General features: G+C 38.9%; 1 protein-coding gene across 5 annotated transcripts in view; it reads right to left on the reverse strand.

Moving 5' to 3' along the window:
* Window positions 1-18,467, reverse strand: part of pitpnm3 (PITPNM family member 3) — a 97,990-nt gene that overhangs the window by 23,397 nt on the left and 56,126 nt on the right. For all 5 annotated transcript variants that reach the window (XM_025898180.1, XM_025898178.1, XM_005474744.4 and 2 more), the window contains 4 exons: window positions 7,357-7,546; window positions 4,933-5,055; window positions 4,247-4,428; window positions 156-313 (listed from right to left, as the gene is read on the reverse strand). In XM_025898180.1, coding sequence (XP_025753965.1) covers window positions 156-313; window positions 4,247-4,428; window positions 4,933-5,055; window positions 7,357-7,546 — 653 coding nt within the window. The remainder of the gene's footprint in view (window positions 1-155; window positions 314-4,246; window positions 4,429-4,932; window positions 5,056-7,356; window positions 7,547-18,467) is intronic.

The raw sequence follows: 18,467 nt of genomic DNA on the forward strand, positions 1-18,467 counted from the left end.
GATAAGTGGAGTGATAAAAGCAAAGTGAAAATCCGTTTACCCTAACCCAGTGTAAACTTTTTTACAACGTTTTTATAGAAAAACAACATATTGATTGTATTAAATTTTAAACTACAGTACTTAAATACATGTTTTGCATCATTTCTCCTTCTTACCCTGAACAGCGGGCAGCACAGTGCGTCTCATGGCCAACACTAGGCCCAGCGGGCAGCCCAGCAGGAAGCAGTCCGATACCTCAAAGTCAAATCTGCCTGGGTTCAACACCAGACTAGTACTACTGCCGCCACGCACCTCTGTGCCCTCCTTCATCATACTGGAAATTTAAAAACAACAGACATAATATACATCATTCATACAGGCAACTCACATTTAACATAATTCAGTACAAGACAAAAATATAATTAGAGTTCTGACATCTAGGATCTGAATACACAGAAACTGGTGAGTGATGAGTAAACATCCCCCCGGCGCTTAAAGCTAAATGCTCGGTTGGTGGAAGGGGTTGAAACAGCAAACAGTGATGGAGCAGCACTGACATCTCAGAGGGGGAGTTGGGAAATTTATAGCTTGAGTGGGCCGTCAAATTGGGAGGGAGCGTTTGTTATACCACTTGAAAACAGAAAGACATGTTACATGTGAATGATGTAGTGCAGCCCAATTTGTCTGCCTGACTTAGCTCCATCAACACCACCAAGTTTTTTCCCCTACTAACTGGTTCCATGGTCTAAGAGTCCAGAGGTGTACAGTGTATGCCCTTCTCACACCTGTAGTTTTTCCCTTTCCTTCTCTTTCCTCTGCCTTTCTGCACGTACTTCCATTTACAGGTGTTTGTTTCTGATCTGTGGCTACTTGCCTAAATAACCAAACATGCTCAGTGCTTATTCTCATACAGAAAATAAATAAGAAAAAGGTTATTCAAAGTTTCCCTTCCCTTTAAAGTACACACTTGTATTTTATATAGAGGACTTATAAGACTCATGTATTTTATATTTCCTTTAATCCCTTTAAAAAAAATGCAAAAAAACATATTTACTGTGACATGTTTCTACTTCTTTTGGGTTGTGTGTGGGGGGGGGTTTCTCACCCTTCCTCAGATGCAGGGTAGATGGTCCCCCTTTCCTAAGCCTGAGGCTTCTTCCTATTAAAAGAGAGTTTTTCCTGCCTACTGTCAGCAAATGTCCCGCTCAAAGGGAATTGTCGTATCTAAATTAATATAAGGTCTCCGCCTCAATACATAAAGTGCCCTGAGATGACTTTTCCTGTTATTTGGTTCCAAAATAAATTGAACTAAATTGAATCACCAGGCTATCTTCACGCTCACATGCACTAATTCACAAGCTCTTCTTTGGCAAAAAATGTTACTGAATTAAGATAGTGCTCATGATTCACAGTAGCTAAATGGAAAATGTGAAAATTTTATGGAAGTGATTACCGCTTATGTCATTAAATGGACAAAAATACACAGTCCATCACTGGTGTGTACATAACATTCAAACGGACGCTTCACCCTCCTCACACAGATTAAGGTGCATTCATCACTTTTAACAGCTCTGCTTTCCATGAAAAATATGAGCAAGTAGGAAATTAATACAAAAAGATCATTTTAATACAGATTTCTGGCATGTGTGCACTATTTAGCTAACTTGATGACAAAAGCTGGCAGTGTAGCAGGTTTATATGTGCAATAAAACAACATTTTAAATGAAAGTAGAGGTAAACCAAAATTTCTTATGGTGAACAGCTGAATGTTTGAACACTTGACGTGTGATCCTTTTTCTTTGTCCTTATTCAAATGTAAGCTTGCATGTTTTAACATTCTGGGGTTGTTGTCAGCCCTGGGCCTAAATGACTCAGCCAGAGCAGCTTTTCACCCGGTCTTCACAGTCTGCATCACACTGACAGTTGTTTGAACAGCCGAGTTGGTCTCAGACAGAACCCACTGCTGCTGAATGACGAGATCCATTTGCTTACTAGCAAGCCAACATTTCCCATCAAGTCCTACACAAAGAGGACGGATTAGCCAACAGTCTCCAGCCATCCTTAAAAGCCAAATCAATAGTGCTTTGATTGCTTTCTGATTCCATTTTTAGCTTTTGTCTTCACACGCACACACACACACACGCGCACACACACACACACACACACACACATACACAGGACTTCATTCACAAACAATACACACAAATCTGTATTTAAAATGTGCAGAATAACATCTCACATATGAGTCATGGATTCATTAATAGTTTTTTAACTGAATTTGCAAATACTCTGCAAATTAGAACTGCCTCACTTGCAAACATCTGGACAAAAAGCATGCCCGTCTTAAATGTAAATGTAATGCATCACTCAGCTAAATGAACTCTATATTACCGCATATCCTAAAAAACTGTAAAATAATTAATGGTATGGAAAAACTTACAACTCTAGGCAAACTTAAGAGATGGAGTGTGGCAGTTTGCAAAGAGATTTCAATGATCAGTGGGCCTAAAGATGAAACATGCAAATTCATTGAAACATTTTGTGCAAATTTCTAACATTTCTGCACACATTAGTGAACGAGACCACACCCGCATCTTCACTTTGTCTTTGTTTGAAAGAAAATTCATTGCTACAGAAAACATTCCTGAAAATTAAAAGAAAGCCCTCTTGTTTGTGTGTGATTCATTGAGAATTGTTTACACAGTAGAGGTACCCTTGGGATTTGGATGACTAAAACACTGAATATATATTGTTTAAGTACATTTTCATGTTGAATTTATTTGAACAAAAATCTCTGCTCTGAGTAAGAGCCGTTTCTTCTGCTGCTCATAAGATGCTGGAGTGTGCTATAGCTCAATGAGTGTTACTTGGCCCTGTTGTTGTAGGAAGTGAAGCATTGTTTTTGTTGTTTAGTGGCTTTCCCATCCTTTTTTTATTTCTCATTGAACTCAACATTATTGTCAGTATACAAGATAAATCTGACACATATCACATTTGTGGTGGTGTTTTTGTGTGAATGGTTGACATTTTTATGAGACCTAATGAGTAATGAACGCATGCTGTGTCATTACTGTACTAAACAGATCTGACACTGATGCCTCCATATCAAGCTAAAGCACCTCTGATTCTGTGATGGGCTAGCCAGCCATTCTCCAAGCAATCTTCACATGATCTCATCTTTTTCTGAGCAGTTTGAATAAATAAGATTTACATATGCTAACAATGTGTTTTGGTGCTTTTTTGTTGGAAATTGTGTCTGTCTACATATCATTGAAACTGATCCAAACAAAAAGAGACATCTTAGGTAAAATAAATGGTAAGCATAGCATACCCTCCTGGGTTTCCACATGAGAAATGTCGTGATCATTTGTGCATTATCTCAAGGGCAATTTTTAGTCTGGAATATTGCAAACTACAGGGTGAGAGCCACCTAAAGGGCTATTCTCAATTGAGGAATAATGTCCACGCAAGAGGAGATTTAATAAGCCCTCATGGTGACTGTAGGAAAAAAAAAGGCAGACCCAGGAGAAGAGCTTAATCAGGAGTGTAGAAGCGAAAAGTGAGAAGGGGCATTGATGTGAACTATGTGGCATAACTGTGAAATGATGAGATCCTATTTTCAGTGTGTGTGCTTAATGGTGTAAGCCTTGTAGAGCATGTGATATACAATGGGAACACTGGTTGCTTGAACTGAGTCAACATGGCAGTCGTCCCCCTTCAGGCCCCAGCCATAATCACCCGCAGTTCTCAGTCTCCATCACAAACTGGCTGGCAGAGGTACAAACAGGCTATTTATAGTCCAGCAGACTATAGACAGGTAGACAGGATGTGCAGTCAAGCTGCAAATATTGATACAGAGCAGGGGTGACACAGGGCAAAGTATTCCAGACAAACCTGGAAGAGGGCCAGCGCACAACATCTGGTTCACCATATAAAGCTGTAATGTAACATTGATGATCAACAATGGCTGCTCAGCAGATACGGATGTTGAACAATGAATAAAATCATCTTTTATGGTGTATTATTTTTTTATATCACAATATTGATGAATGTTATGAAAACATATAAAGAAAACTAGGAATTAAATTGCTAATGGATTAAAAAATGATGCAAAAGAAAACAGCAAGTCAAAAAGGGCCTGTCCATTTTTAACATGACCCACAATTTAATATTAATAGATACTATCTTAAAAAAACCACTCGGTTTCACTTTATTAGAGACACTTAATTTCTTTAGTTGCGGGTTAAGTTCTTTTATCCTGTTTCACCTGGAGAAAAAGCTGTGCTGGCCAGTGGACGAGGTGTCTCCATCATAAGAGTCGCTCTGTTTACGGCTGAGTGGTGGGCCGCCCTGGCCTTCATTGGGAGCGGAGATGTCAATGTTGCTTTTGCTCAGCCTCTTGCTAGAGCTCAAACCCGAGCCGGATTCCCCCAGCAGGCCTGAGTTATCCTGAGAAAAACATGCAACCTAATATAAGACCTCAAGTCACGACAGTGGTTACACCCCAGAAATTACACATAACATGATGGGACTTGATCTGTTTTCCCAGGTGAACAGTTAAATGGGGGAGGAGAAAACTGTCTGCAAGAGTGAGTCTATTAGATGTGAGGGGATCTTAATGGAAAAATAGGGCTGAGAGGAGGGAGGGGGTACAAGGCTGGGATCATGCAAGACGTAGAACAGGGAAATAACAAGCTGCTTCAGGATGGCAGTTCGGCACAAATGTCATGATGAATATGTTACATGCACACTGCAGGAACTCTAGTCTTCAGGAATATTCAGATCCCCATGAAATCCAGCATGGAGTATAAATGGTGACCAAATGTATGACGAAGGCCCAGGAAAACACAGGTATGTCATTTTGATGTTTATTATCATACATGTCCAGAAAGTGTTTTGTTTCATTAGACGGTAATAGTCTTCCCTGTGCATCATCAGTGTCTGTGCCCCTACCTTCAGGCTCTCAGTGCTATTGTTCCTGCTGCTGTTGTTGGGGCTGCCAGGCCTCTGGTGGTTGCTGAAGCACAAAGCGTCAAAGCACAGCACACCGCCCACACAGTCGCCCATCAGGCAAACCTGCACAGAAAATATATGATATAGAGACCCACTACATGAGATTCACTCAGTGATAGTAGAACTGGAGAGATGAATTTAGAAAACAACATATGTTACTGGAACTAGAGGGCATGACGCTCACTTTGTCTTAGTTTCATATTGTATGCAAACAGAATATTGTAGGTACCACAGAATAACTGCCACAGTATGCCATTAGTAAAAGTTAGTATGCAAGGAATTTTAGTGTTTTGTAATTATGTAGTGCATTTATCAGTGGACAGCAATAATAAATGTTGTTATGATAATAATAGCAGGTAAAAGCTAATAAAATAAAAATAATAAAAGTTGCTGTACAGCATTATTCTGCAGCTGTTTCACTACTGTGAGCAACTCTTGGCAATGCAATACCCTTGGGTATTGCATTGCCCGAAAATTGTTTTATGGAGAAAACATTTCCAAGAAAAGCATTCTCAAAGATACAGTTTATGCAATAATTAGGAGCCCCTCAGTGAGAAAGAAATCTGACTCTGATCAGCCTCCAAGTTATAATTCTCACTCAGGTATATTGAGAATTTTGGACAACTAGAATATCTGCAGTTACATTAGTAGTGGGTGAAATCTATGAGACATTTCTCAGAAGACCTCTGTTTTCTTTATCGTGGGGCTGAATATTAACTTGTAAAACCATAAGCTTAACCACTCTTTTAGCCAAATTCAGATCATTCTGGTACTTTAAAGATGAGAAGCAGAGTTAGATTATGTATGATTAACTGTTGATGTATTATTAGTCAATATTCTTCACATTCCTTCATGGTGTTGTTTTTTGTTTAGTGAATGCATAAAAAAATGAAGCTAAATGTTCTGTGAATTTAGTTCATCTTATGTTTTAGTTTTAGCTACAGTAGACATTTATACTGAGTTTATTAGTCTCATCCATATTTTCCTCCATTTAACCTCATGTGTTTTCCCTACTGTTGTGTCTTGTTTTGAGTTCACAACCTCACTTGTCTCACTGTCTAGATTAAGCTTGGCTGACTCTCATCGGCCTCCTGTTCCTGTTCCCTGATTACCTTATATGCACATGTAGGCTTATCCTCCTCCATTATTATCTTAGGGTTTGTTTGCATCTCTCTGTATTATTTTTTTAATTCAGTTTCTGTTAGTCTGCCTTTGGTCTTGTATTTTAGGATCTGTCGGCCAATAAATAGGTTTTTGGTAATCAGGCTGCCATCAATTCAGCAAATTGGCTAGTTTATGAACTCCCAGTCAAAAATCTGGACACACTTTGAATTTGTTTTTCATTTTGTTTCATTTGTTGTGGGAGTTTAGGTAATACGTCTTTTTTTCTTGTCAATTAACCAGTATTTAGGCAATTCTTTGACTACAGAGGTAGCATCTGGCTCAGCACCAAGCAGTATTACTTGTTACACAAATATCCTTGCACTTTCCTTCTGCTACAACTGAATACATCAGTTTTACCAATGCTTGTTTTCAGTGTCTTTTGGAGTTGAAGACATTGCAATTAGTCTGCAGAATTAAACTGAACACATCAAGTCATGTTTATATTCGCATCAGTCTAATGATGTTAAAAATATGCACTGTTGGAACTTGGTAATTACAACAATAGTAATTACTAGGAGAGAAAATACTGAGAAAGGATGCCGGGCAAGTTATAGACATAAAGCAGGATGAGAATGAATTATGAGCTTAAACACAACATCAACAACACCCTGCAGCATACAGTATTGACACACACACACAAATCAAAGATTAACAGACATTGACATCACTATCTTTATCATAATGGTCCTTGCACTGTTTTGATGACACTGACTGTTAATGTAGATGGCAATGACCATTAGCTACATGTATTTAATATTTGTCATGCACCATGAAGTCCTGAGCATTTTCAATTTTTTACCATATAGTGCTTGATGAACTGAATCGTAACTGCGTTTAAAATAGTTCACATATTTGGCATTTAAGGGCCCAAATCCAGTGTGTAAATTCAGGTCCACTGTGAACAGCGTTTTCACAGATTATTTCCTCATTATGAGATTCAGCCCATGACTAAGAGCCTTGTAGTTGTTATGTATAACTAAAAGAGGAAAATGTGGTCCAATAAACATTCGAGATCTGGTGCTCTCTGAGGGTCTGAGCACCCACAGTTTCCACACATTAGAAAGCCCACTCAAAAGCAATCTTTGCTCCATTGACTTTCAGTAAAGGGCCTAAAGCCCATTACTAAATGATGAGAGACAAGAGAGTAGCAGTTCCCCTCGCCTCTCAACGCTTTTCTAAATAGAAGAAGGCACTACAGACCTGACCGCTGAACCCTTGACCGTCTTCTGACTGCAGGAAACTGCGATAGACTTGGTTGGCCCGGTCAATGACGGTCGCCACAGCATCCTGGTAGCGTGGAGAGACAATGGCGAGGAGGGGAAGGGCAGCAAGAGGCAGGTGGTCTACGCTGCTGGACACACAGCTCTCATCATAGCTGTACGGGTTGAGACTGGAGGGGGTGATGGTAGGAGGAGAGGAAAGAAGAGTTTAAAGAGGAATAGATGGATGAAGAGCAAGAAAGAAGATTTCATCATTATTTCATATCTTAAAAGGGTTTTTTACCACTTCGTAAAACACCAGCGTAATGGATTTTTTTAATGTAGAGAATCCTTTTTTTGCTGAGGTTTTGATGCTTTGGGGGGAGGCCTGAAAAAAAATCAAGACTTATGACGTCTTTTGGAGCTCAGTGACCTGTCTTCTATTTGTCACTGTTTGTTTCTGCTTCATGACGGACCTCAAGGACAGCCTAGCTGATTCTTGATAGCTTAGACACAATTTAGTTTTGTCTGATCTGGACTATAGATATAGGAGAGGGTATACGAATAATTTATATACATTGTAGGGACTGGATGAAGATGCTTCTTATAAAAGCCGTGTTTATCTCCTTGTCATGTCAGAATAAATGAACAAAAAAGATTAAAAAAGAAAGAAGTTGATGATGCCTAAAATCAAAGCATCATCAAGAAAAGTTCCTCCAGCGTTATGTGACTATTCCACATCCATTCATGGCACACGATATCTGAATTTAGCCCAGGTTTTTCCACAAAGCTTGTGTAGGCATAAATGCATTTGTGTGTGGTTATGTGTTTGTGTAGGCAGGCAAGGTGAGAGGTAGAAGAATGTGATCTCTAGAAATAAAAATTATGTAAACAAGCAGCTACAGCAATGAGAGCAGAGTGCGCATTTTTACTGAGCGTGCGTGTGTGTGTGCGTGCGTGCACACACAGATCAGATGGAACACTTTTTGTGACAGCGTGGGGAAACAGTAAAAGATGCCATTGCCCTGCACTGTATCCTTGAGCTGCACTTCTGCCACCATCCATCAGCTGCTCTGATTACAGAAAGAACCACCAATGCCACACCAAGGCTGAAATTCTATCAGCAACCACTGATACTTTACAGAAGTTTAAGTTGTCTTTTTTCTTTTTCTTTTTAAGTTTTCATTAAATTTTTGACAACAGTTTTGGGTGACTGCAATTGCTCTATTGAGATACGGGTATCAATTATAATTTAAATCTCCACACACCTCACTGATTCCTAATAGTTGTTTACAAGCTTTGACACACTTTTGTGCCCAAGCAAATTTTACATTTGTGATATATTTAGCTTTACCCTCCCATGATGTCCTTCTACAACCATGCCCAGTTTCAAACCAGGGACATTTCACGTGTTAACAGTTACACTAGTTTACTTAACTATTTTATTTAAGATTTATATAGAGAAATTTAGCTCTTTGTAACCCAGCTTGCAAAGCATGTTATAAACTCATATACTGAATTTATAAGCTAAATGCTTAATATAACATTGGTTTGCGTTATTGTGCAGTTTTTGGACAATTACAGTGTACTGATGTGCAGTTCAAACTGTACATCAGGATGTTGAAATATTATTTAAGTGACTTTAAACATGGCTTGGTTTCTGGTGCCAGACAGGCTGGACAGAGTATTTCAGAAACTGAAGATGGACTGGGATTTTCCTGTACAACCATCTCCAGGGTTTAAAGAGATCCAAAAAGAGAAAATACTCAGTAATTGGCAGGAAAAAATAGCTTTTTGATGCCAGAGGTCAGAGGAGAATAGCCACACTGCTTTGAGCTAATGGGACGAAAACAGCAACTCACATAACCGCTACAACAAAGGTATGTCCATGTTCTGGTGGCTTCTTCTAGCAAGATAATGCACCATGATAAAAAAAAAAAACTCTAATAATATCAAACTGCTTCCTTGAATATGATATACATATATGATCTGTTAATTGTTCTTAAATGACCTTCATAGTAAACCGATCTCAATCCACCCATCTACCTGTGGGATGTGCAGCTGACAAATCTGCAGCATCATGTCAATATGGACCAAAATCCTTGGGGACTGTTTCCAGTACCTCATTGAATCTGTCACAAAGACTTACAGCAGATCTGAAGACAAAAGGAAGTATAATCCAGTACTAGGAAGCTGTTCCTAATAAAGTGTTGGGTGTGTGTATCTGCAGCAGGAGCAATCCATGTGAGTCTTGTGCTTCCAGCAACACAGCATTCAGCTGTCAGCCAGTCATACATACAGTGGATAAAGCCACCTCCACAATTCTCATTGTCACATCAAGCACACTTATTCAGCTTGATTTTAAAAGAGAAACTTTGTTGGTAAAGTGGTTTGCTTGTTGCAAAAATCTCTTCATTCTCTGCTCATAAAGCCGCATAAAAAATGCACACAACACAAGAGTTTCACAAGAAAAACCGCAGATGTGCCCCTGATTGGTGCTGAAATACCCCCTGTTGAGCCCTTTCTCCTTATTTGGCAAGTCAAGTTCACATTAAGTCAGCAAAATATCAAGTAGGCACAGCTGAGAAAAAAAGAGGAATATGAGAGGAACAAAAATACAATCTTAAAGCCGTTTGCCACAAGGTGTCACAAAAACAATGACTTCAGAATCACCTCTGTGACAGACAGGGGGAATTATGTGTTGCAAACTAAGAATATTTAAATCAAATAAAACCAGTGTATTTGTATATGTAGTGTAAACCAGATTCGAACCGTGAACGTCTCTTAGCTTAACTCCGGCAAGCTACATGATAAAATATGCATACAGCTTTTATTGTTATTGAGAACTCTGGCGTGCTCTTATTTAGATGCACAAGGTAAACAAATTAAAAATTCAATGCATTTTGATAAAAATGGAAGTTGTTGTTTTTCATGAAAAGTTGAAAACATCTAATCGGCAAAGTGAGTAGAAGATGAAAGCAGAAAAGAAGTGCATCTTCCTGCCTGATATTCAGCAACTGACCAGAGTTGCCACACCCATTGAAATGTCTGCAAATTATGACTGCTAACAGTTCACATGATCTACGAGTAAAGTCAGATGCAGTGAAAACCAACTGCCCACAAGTGAGGCGTCCCTTACATTTGCCTTTGTAACAGCTTTGCTCACAATATAATTGCCATGTTTGAACTTATAAATATTATAACTCAAAGAAGAGTAGTTTGTCAGATTTTAAAGAGTTCCACAAAACACTATACATCTTCCAAATTAATGCCCAACAACAATATTGCTGAGTAGATGTACAGAAATATGTGACAGTGCTGTGTGAGGGAAAGTGATTGGAGTTGTCGGGGTTTTCTTTCTTACAATTCTAAGTTATAGAGTTAAATCAGTGCTTGTGTGTTTTACCTGTTATGTTTGTAGAAGTTTTGCGAATAGCACTTTTCCACTCTGATGTGTAACTGACAGCAGATCTTCTAAGACTATTCACCCTGCAGTGTGTGAACTCTGCTCTCAGGGCAGCTTTCTGAGAGTGATTCAACACCTCAAGCTGCTTTCATGCAGATTGTAAAAAAAAAAAGAGAAAAAAGAGAGAGAACGATAGAGGGGAAAAAAGAAAGAAATCCTTTGTAATGTATTCGGTGTTGCTGGAATGGTGCAGCTATCTGCATAACAACAGTGTCACTCCCTCTACAGAGGCCGCTGTGAAATATTCAGTTCAGGCAACTGCAGCACAGAGATGTCAGGATATTACTCAAGAGCAAGGCTTGTTGTGCAAAAAAAAAGAAGAAGTAGTAGAAGAAGAACTAAAAAAAAAACACATTAGGTCACCTGATAAATTGAATCAACATAAATTGTTTATCCACTGCTTGTTTATTGAGCTTTGGAGCTGAGAGAAAAGAATTCCCCACATCCCAGCTAAGTACCACTGTGGGTTTGGTCCAAGCCTTGTAGGGCCCTGATCTTATTAAAGTCTTGTTAACAGATGTTGCTCTCATACACTCACAAAACACACTTGCTTTTGGAGAAATTGAAAAAAAACCTGCGATTAATATTCCAAACACAACTCCACCTCTGAAGAGGTTTCACAAGTCACACGACAGGAACAGAGGTTTAACACCTGCTGCACTGCTCCACAAATGTCAGGTGAGACACTCATTATTTGTGTTGTATAATTACTTGATTATGCAAGTGCTTGTTAGTATTAATACCAGCAGCCACTGTTTTACATTAGAAAGAGTGCACAAATAGGATTTGTTTGTATGCGCATTTTTTTATATAAACATCCTTGAAGGCTGCAGGTTATTCTCTGCACAGCATCCATGCTTCTAATTAATGTGAAGCAATTACTACCATCTTTTTGAAGACAAACATGTGCTTTGAAACAGGGTTTCGCTATCAGACCATCCAAATCCGATCTGTATTTATTGGCTCTAATTAATCATAAAAGTGATTTGATTTCCTTTTCGATGCTGGTGATCAATAAAAACAGAGCTGTGATATTAGGCGAATAATTTTGAGAGCAAAACTGACACTTATGGTTCTTTGTAATCTGGATTTTACAGTTCAGTATAGTGGTGGATTTAGACTCCTAATTAAGAGCCTAATGTCATATAGCAAACCACAGGAATGACAAACTTGGCATCAATCAAACAGCAATGAGATGGCAGATAATTCAAATGTACCACTTGGGAGGCTTTTTGCTCCTCAAAAGAGACGCACCAGCATCTCCCTGACTGACAGACGAGCGTGCCTCATGTCGCTGTGACGTTTCTGCCATCATTATTTAAATTCATGAGTCATGCACTCACGAGCGGCGGCATTTACCTCGTTCAAACCTCCGAGCTCACATTCAAAAAATGTCAGCGAAGAATATACGAATATATACGTAATATCTGCATGTAATGAAAGCGCATGACTCTGAAGACTCCCATAACAGCAAGCATTTTTTTAAATGGGTAACATCATCTTCATATCAGCTGTAAGGTTATCCTTTACATTCGAAGTGAGAGAGTTTTTCCTTTGCCTGTGATTGCCATGTTAAGTTACTTAGTGCCGCTTAAAAGCAGGGTAATTACAATACCCTGCTATATGTACTGAAGTCTTCCTCGACAGTTCATAGTAATGTGATGATGCGATGATGAAGAGCTCCACGAACAAAGCACGGAGGCGATAAAGCCAAGTAAGCCAATTAAATCTCGAACCAGCCTCATCGCACACAGCATAACCTTGAGACAAACTTTGTTATGCTGCCCTTCAAACCTGTCGCTTCTCGCCATATAACGGCAAACTGAAAAACTCTGAAGTCACTCAGATTTCTTGCCTAATTGCCCTCCCAATTTCTTAATGCCTGGCTTAACACTGCATAGCATTTACGCAATTAACATGAACAGCAGCAGCACTCTGCTGAGCCTTATTAATTAGAGAGAGGGGGCATGGAAAGAGTATTGGCATGTCCTCAGTCACCAATGGCCAGAATAATGAGCTTCTACCCCCCGAACAGAGGTCATTCTCTGTGGAGACGCACAAGTCAAAATCCTTCCAGCTGCCCTCGTTTGGCCTGAACACTGATGGGTGTACAGTGGCACTGAATACATTATATTTTACTCTCCTGCTGCTCAGATGAAGATTTTAAAAGCTGAGATGCTTCTATTTAAATTGAGGCTGCAGAGGAAATCAATTTGGGAGCATTTGTGTTGTTGCTGTTAATTGGATGTGCTATGGTGCTGTAATATACATTCAGAGAGCTTTCCCAACTCGTTCTGTGTGGGATGTTTTGGGTTTTTTTCCAACTGTGTTTATGGATTATGCATGTGCTTCTGTGACGCTCTGTTCCTCATCAGCACTCCCAGGTATGTTCATTAGTACAGTGGAGCTAATAATAACTGCTCTGAGCCTAGTGGGACACAGTAGCTCTTGTACACACAGCAACAAGAAAACTGAAAAACATGTTTATTCTCTATGGGGACCTTATATGGTACACAAGGAACTATCAAACGGAGTCCAAGGTTTGTTTGTTTATGTGAAAGTTTCTCTTTGAGGCGCTAAGAGGTTTTGCCACCTCCACTCCGTGGTGTGATTTTCAGCCAAGCTGTTACCCAGAATGAGAACAAATTACCCACACTGCAGTAATTCCTTTCTGTGTGGCTTATTCCTAAGATGTTTATATTGGCATCCAAATAAATGAGACTCCAAACACCCACAAGTTCAGCACTATCATTAGAGAAAACACTGTTAAGTGACAAAAGTACAGTTGACTGAGTGCTGTGCCTTCATGTTTGTAGGCATGTATTAATCCCTACTGACCACACATATTGTGAGAGTATATTAAAGACCTAGAGCCATCTGCCCAAAATAAAGTTTTATATATTTTCACTGCAGGTCAGAAATACATATCAACTTCAAACTTCAAATATTTGTCCAATCCAGTCCTGTAAGGTACTACTACTGACAAATAAAGACCATACCTGTAAAGCTAATCTTTTCTCACTATACAAATACATGAACTTTGACGCAAAAAGTGTAGTTTCTCAGTGTCTTCTCTCCCCATGACAGCGCGAGCAGCAGGGTGTACTACAAAACAAGATTACTGGCTTAGTGAGCTATGTAGAGCTTAAAAGCCAGAGTTTCACCTGGCTAGATCACCATGGTAACTCAATACATAACCTAGTCCAAAACAGGTGATGTTCAGAGTTTCAGTTTGAAATGGGCTGGAACCTGTTTTTAGTTTATTAAGAGTAGGATTTGCAGTAAATAAAGTGTGACATAGATTCTCTGCTTCGGTTTCAGCAGCACATACTGTGTGTTTTACATTGTCTCTGGAATTTCCATGTATTCAGCTGGTGACCCAGTAAGTGGATACATTTTTATTTTTGTTTTTTTAAATCTGCTGCTGAGTCTGTTTTTTCATACTGCTAGAAAGCAGCTAGAACACAAACTAGAAACTAAAAAAATATTTGCTGCGACAGAACATTAGGGTCACATTAGGGAAAAAAAATATTGTTGATCATTTTGAGTCGAAAATGTATTTTGAGATGTGAAGATTACCGTTGTTGTTTCACAACAAACTGCCTATACCCTTTACAAAACCTTGTTTAGATGAGTTGGTGAAACAAACTGATCAGCCACCTTGTGATACGACATACATCCTCTGTATTGCACCAGGATGTCACCATTGATAACCTTTCATCAACCTTTTGTGATAATCCACCCTTCTGCATTTGTATTTTTCTGTCTGAACACATGCATCTTTTCAACATCCATGCACTGATCACCACAATGCATTTATGTAGTAAAAAAGAAATATTTTCCTTCCTTTTTACTAAAACCGATTCTGAAGTACGATTTCACTAACTCAGAGGGTGCAGCAACAACTGTAATCTCCACATTTTGACTTTTTTCTCAAAACTGAATTACAACTTTAATCTTGAAATTTCAACTTTATTCTCAAAACATTTATTTTTCTTAATGTGGCACTAATACTCCTTCGTAATTTGCAAGCTGTTGGATCAACAGGATAAATTTTACTTTGATCTGACAGCAAACTAAAGATTTTCACATCTCCTGCATTAGGCAATGAGACAACGTTGGAAATGAACACACTGAGTAACCTTTAATGTTTGTGTGTCTGCAGTCTAAATCTCTCATGTTAGAAAAAAACACAGCAGCACACCGAGCAGAAAGTAAGTATAATAACTATTTATTTCACCTGCACTTGTAATGATCTAATCAAAAGGTTAATGATTTTTTTAGTAGTATTACTATCTTGTATTATTTTGCAGCAGCAGCATTGGATTTTACTGTTATATTTCTAGATCTTTAGAGAGCCCTATCACCAGTTCTTCAGGTGATGCATCTGAATGGAGCAAGCGCTTAATCCTTACGTTTTATGCAGAAAAGTCGAACGATATGTCTCACGCTCACAATTATGTGAGTGAGCACAGTCTCTGAATCAAAAAAGCCTGAGTTAACAAAGAATGATGATAATCGCCAACGTGGTACTCATCGTCTCTAGCAAGTTGATGCAACGAAAGTCCAGCTACCCATGTGGAACTGCCCAGTTACCTTTGTGGAACTGTTTCACAGTATACCCCTCTCAGCAATCTGGAGATCATGTTATTTGTTGAAGTACTTCTTGTGCTTTTTGTCACTGAAGAAAGTTCTTGGTGGTCGTTTTCATGTGCTGCAGAAAACTTTGGGGGCAGTAAGTATCCTCCCTGATGGTACCGTGTGATGGATCAGAAGAATATTTGCCTACAACTTCTGTACACTTGTTTGACTTTAAACCATGGAAAGGCTAAAAGAGAACAAGCTCATACTTGCAGATGCATTTTGAAGGAAGTCCTTACCATGCTTAACTTTACTAAGCCTTTAACAGAGAATATAATTATCAAAACTGATGAGAATATACCCTAAGTTACATTTGAGAAGAAAATCTATGTTAATAAAAGCAAGACTGCTGTCAGTGTCATTGCCCTCTGTGCTTTTCTTCTGTTTGTCCCTCTGTGTTGTCTTGCAGGTTCCTGGTACGTGGTGTTAATTAGTGCAACTGAGAGCACCTGGACAGTCTCACTGTTTGCTTTCTCCAATCACTTAACACCTTTTTATTATTTTGGCTGGCTTGAGCATGGATATTTTAGGTTTTACACATATAATATTGAAACACTCATCCATCTGTTCACACACCATATAAAGTTATGTTTCCTTTAGTCAATAGATTAGAACGTTTTTGTTAAAGCTGTGTCTCACATTATTGTCATGTCTCATGAGCCAGAGCATGACATCAGTGGCTGTTTAAGATCACTAAGACCTCCTGCAGGAAAGAATTCTTGTGTAACCATTAAATGCTGAGTTGTCAAAAAGGATCTCAAATTAGACTCAAGTACAGAAACGATCCGAGGTGAAAGAGCAGGTAGCTGGGTGTAAAAAGATTCACAGAGAAGGGCAAAGAGTGTTGCGCTTTTAGTAAGCAGCCCCCCCCCCGTATAACACATCAATAATCTTAAATACATTGGTATGTGTGCATAAACTGTTTCTTTAGTTATACATTTTTTCCATCTCTTAATTTTATTTAATCATTTATTTATCTCCCAGCAAAACAGCTTTGGTTCTCTTTGACATACTGTTGCAATAAGAATAGTTTTTCAAGCAAGATTTCATGCGTGCCTGTGTGTCCACACGCTTTCAATTAAAGACAATCGAGACACGCAGCCATATAACTCAGTTCCGCTCAACTGCAATGGGAAACTGTTGTCATGAATATTTTATCTCTGGATGTGGTGAAAGCAAAGCAGACGTCAAGATGCTGAGCAGCTACACAACTCAAATCTCTTTACACTTGTCTTGCTTCCAGTCTGTACCTCTCTCCAGCTAGCATCAATCACAACGCCAAACAGAAGCCTCGACTTGACTGCTAAACACATTCTTTCAGCCACGGTGATTAGTGACAATTCAAACAAAAAATATCCTCGGCATATAATTGGGGAGCCGTGAAAACCAAGTGACGCTGTCAGAGGCAAAACTGTTGACCACTGGGACATGTGACATTAAATGTAAAATGAAATTATTAGTTACGCTTAAGCAGCCGTCTGAAAAGACAGCAGTTCAGACTAAGGAAAGAGAAAGACATGCTTTTGCTGCTTATATCTCATAAACACCATCCAGCAGCTTTCCATCAATTTCTATTGCAAGGAATAAGAGCTGTGAGTGTTTATGGGGATGTTTAATATATCATAAAGAAAGAGTCACCTGCTAACGTCTGTTCATTACCATGTTAATATAACAATGTCTGCAATTAACCCCGTCCCCTTGAAACTGAAACCTGAATGCAAAGTAACAGTAGCTAATTAACCAAACAGATCATTGCACACATTGCTTGGACAGGCCTTAGAGGAAACTGTATAAAGTCATTTAAGCATTAATTTTATCCACTAAGAAGCCGCCTCTACTATTAAAGGGGAGCTTTAACAATTAAAAGCAGCATTTAAAAAGGTTAGGGGTTACATTTTCCACGTGATCACATGCTTATGGGGCCTGAGAAATGCCCTGAGCATGCTAATTAAGACAGCAGTGTGGCTGACCTTCACCACCTGAGCACCACTGGGCATTAATTCCTGCAGACATGCACATTCTTCAAGCACCTTCTTCAAAAATAAAGAATTCATTGCTCCTTTGTTGTAATTTAAGCTTTCAATCAAAATAGGAAGAAATTCAGATAAAAAGCTACAGAAACAGGACAATTACCTTATGCAGCACTTGGCTTTTTCCCTTTGTTTTCCTTGTCAAAAGAGCCGAGCTGGAATGCAGCTTACTACGGGTAACAAATTACAATGTGACAGCATGAAACTGCTCACCGTCATGCCTCATAATCATTGACTTATTCATCAGCTGACAAGTGAAATCACAGACTCCTAACTCTCCCAACACACCTAACTCCCGTGTTGGGCAGGTTGTGAGAGTAAGCCATGTTAGCCGTCATTCATTTTTTAAATATGGAAAGTGGACCATGAGTGTTCATGTCTCACTCATAGTCCATCCAAATGTTTATGCATGTGAAAGAAAGAAAGTTAATGCAACAGCATTAGCATTAACTTTCTTCAAGTTACATATCATTGATATGAGGAACTTTGGTTTCTTAGTGTGTCACTGACATCTTTCATTTATTCACTAGAGTATGGGGAAAATCAATTATTGAAGTGGAACTATTTTGCTTTTTCTTGTTTTATGTCATATAGTTGCTATTAAAATGGTGTGTAGCGATATTAAACATGTGACCCAATATCAGCTGTTCAGGAGAGTTCAGGAAACTCTTGTCCTAGACTTGTGAGTGAACCAAGAAGACAAAACTAAATAAACTGACTTATCTGCTACCATTTATACTAATTTTACTTTTGAAATGGAAATTTTAAAGGTGTTCCAACTCATTCGAATGCCTAATGCACTGATAAGCACAGGAACTTTTACAGAGTGGTCATTGATTTACAGTCTACAGCAACAGAATCAACAAAATAGCTGATTATAAAATCTGGTGTCACTTTTCCCACAGTGTTCATCCATTCTACTTAACTTCATATCATTTTAGATAAACACTAAGCTGTTTATCAGAGCTGCCTGAG

Source organism: Oreochromis niloticus, linkage group LG14, assembly GCF_001858045.2.
Source record: "Oreochromis niloticus isolate F11D_XX linkage group LG14, O_niloticus_UMD_NMBU, whole genome shotgun sequence".
NCBI classification, from domain to species: Eukaryota; Metazoa; Chordata; class Actinopteri; order Cichliformes; family Cichlidae; genus Oreochromis; species Oreochromis niloticus.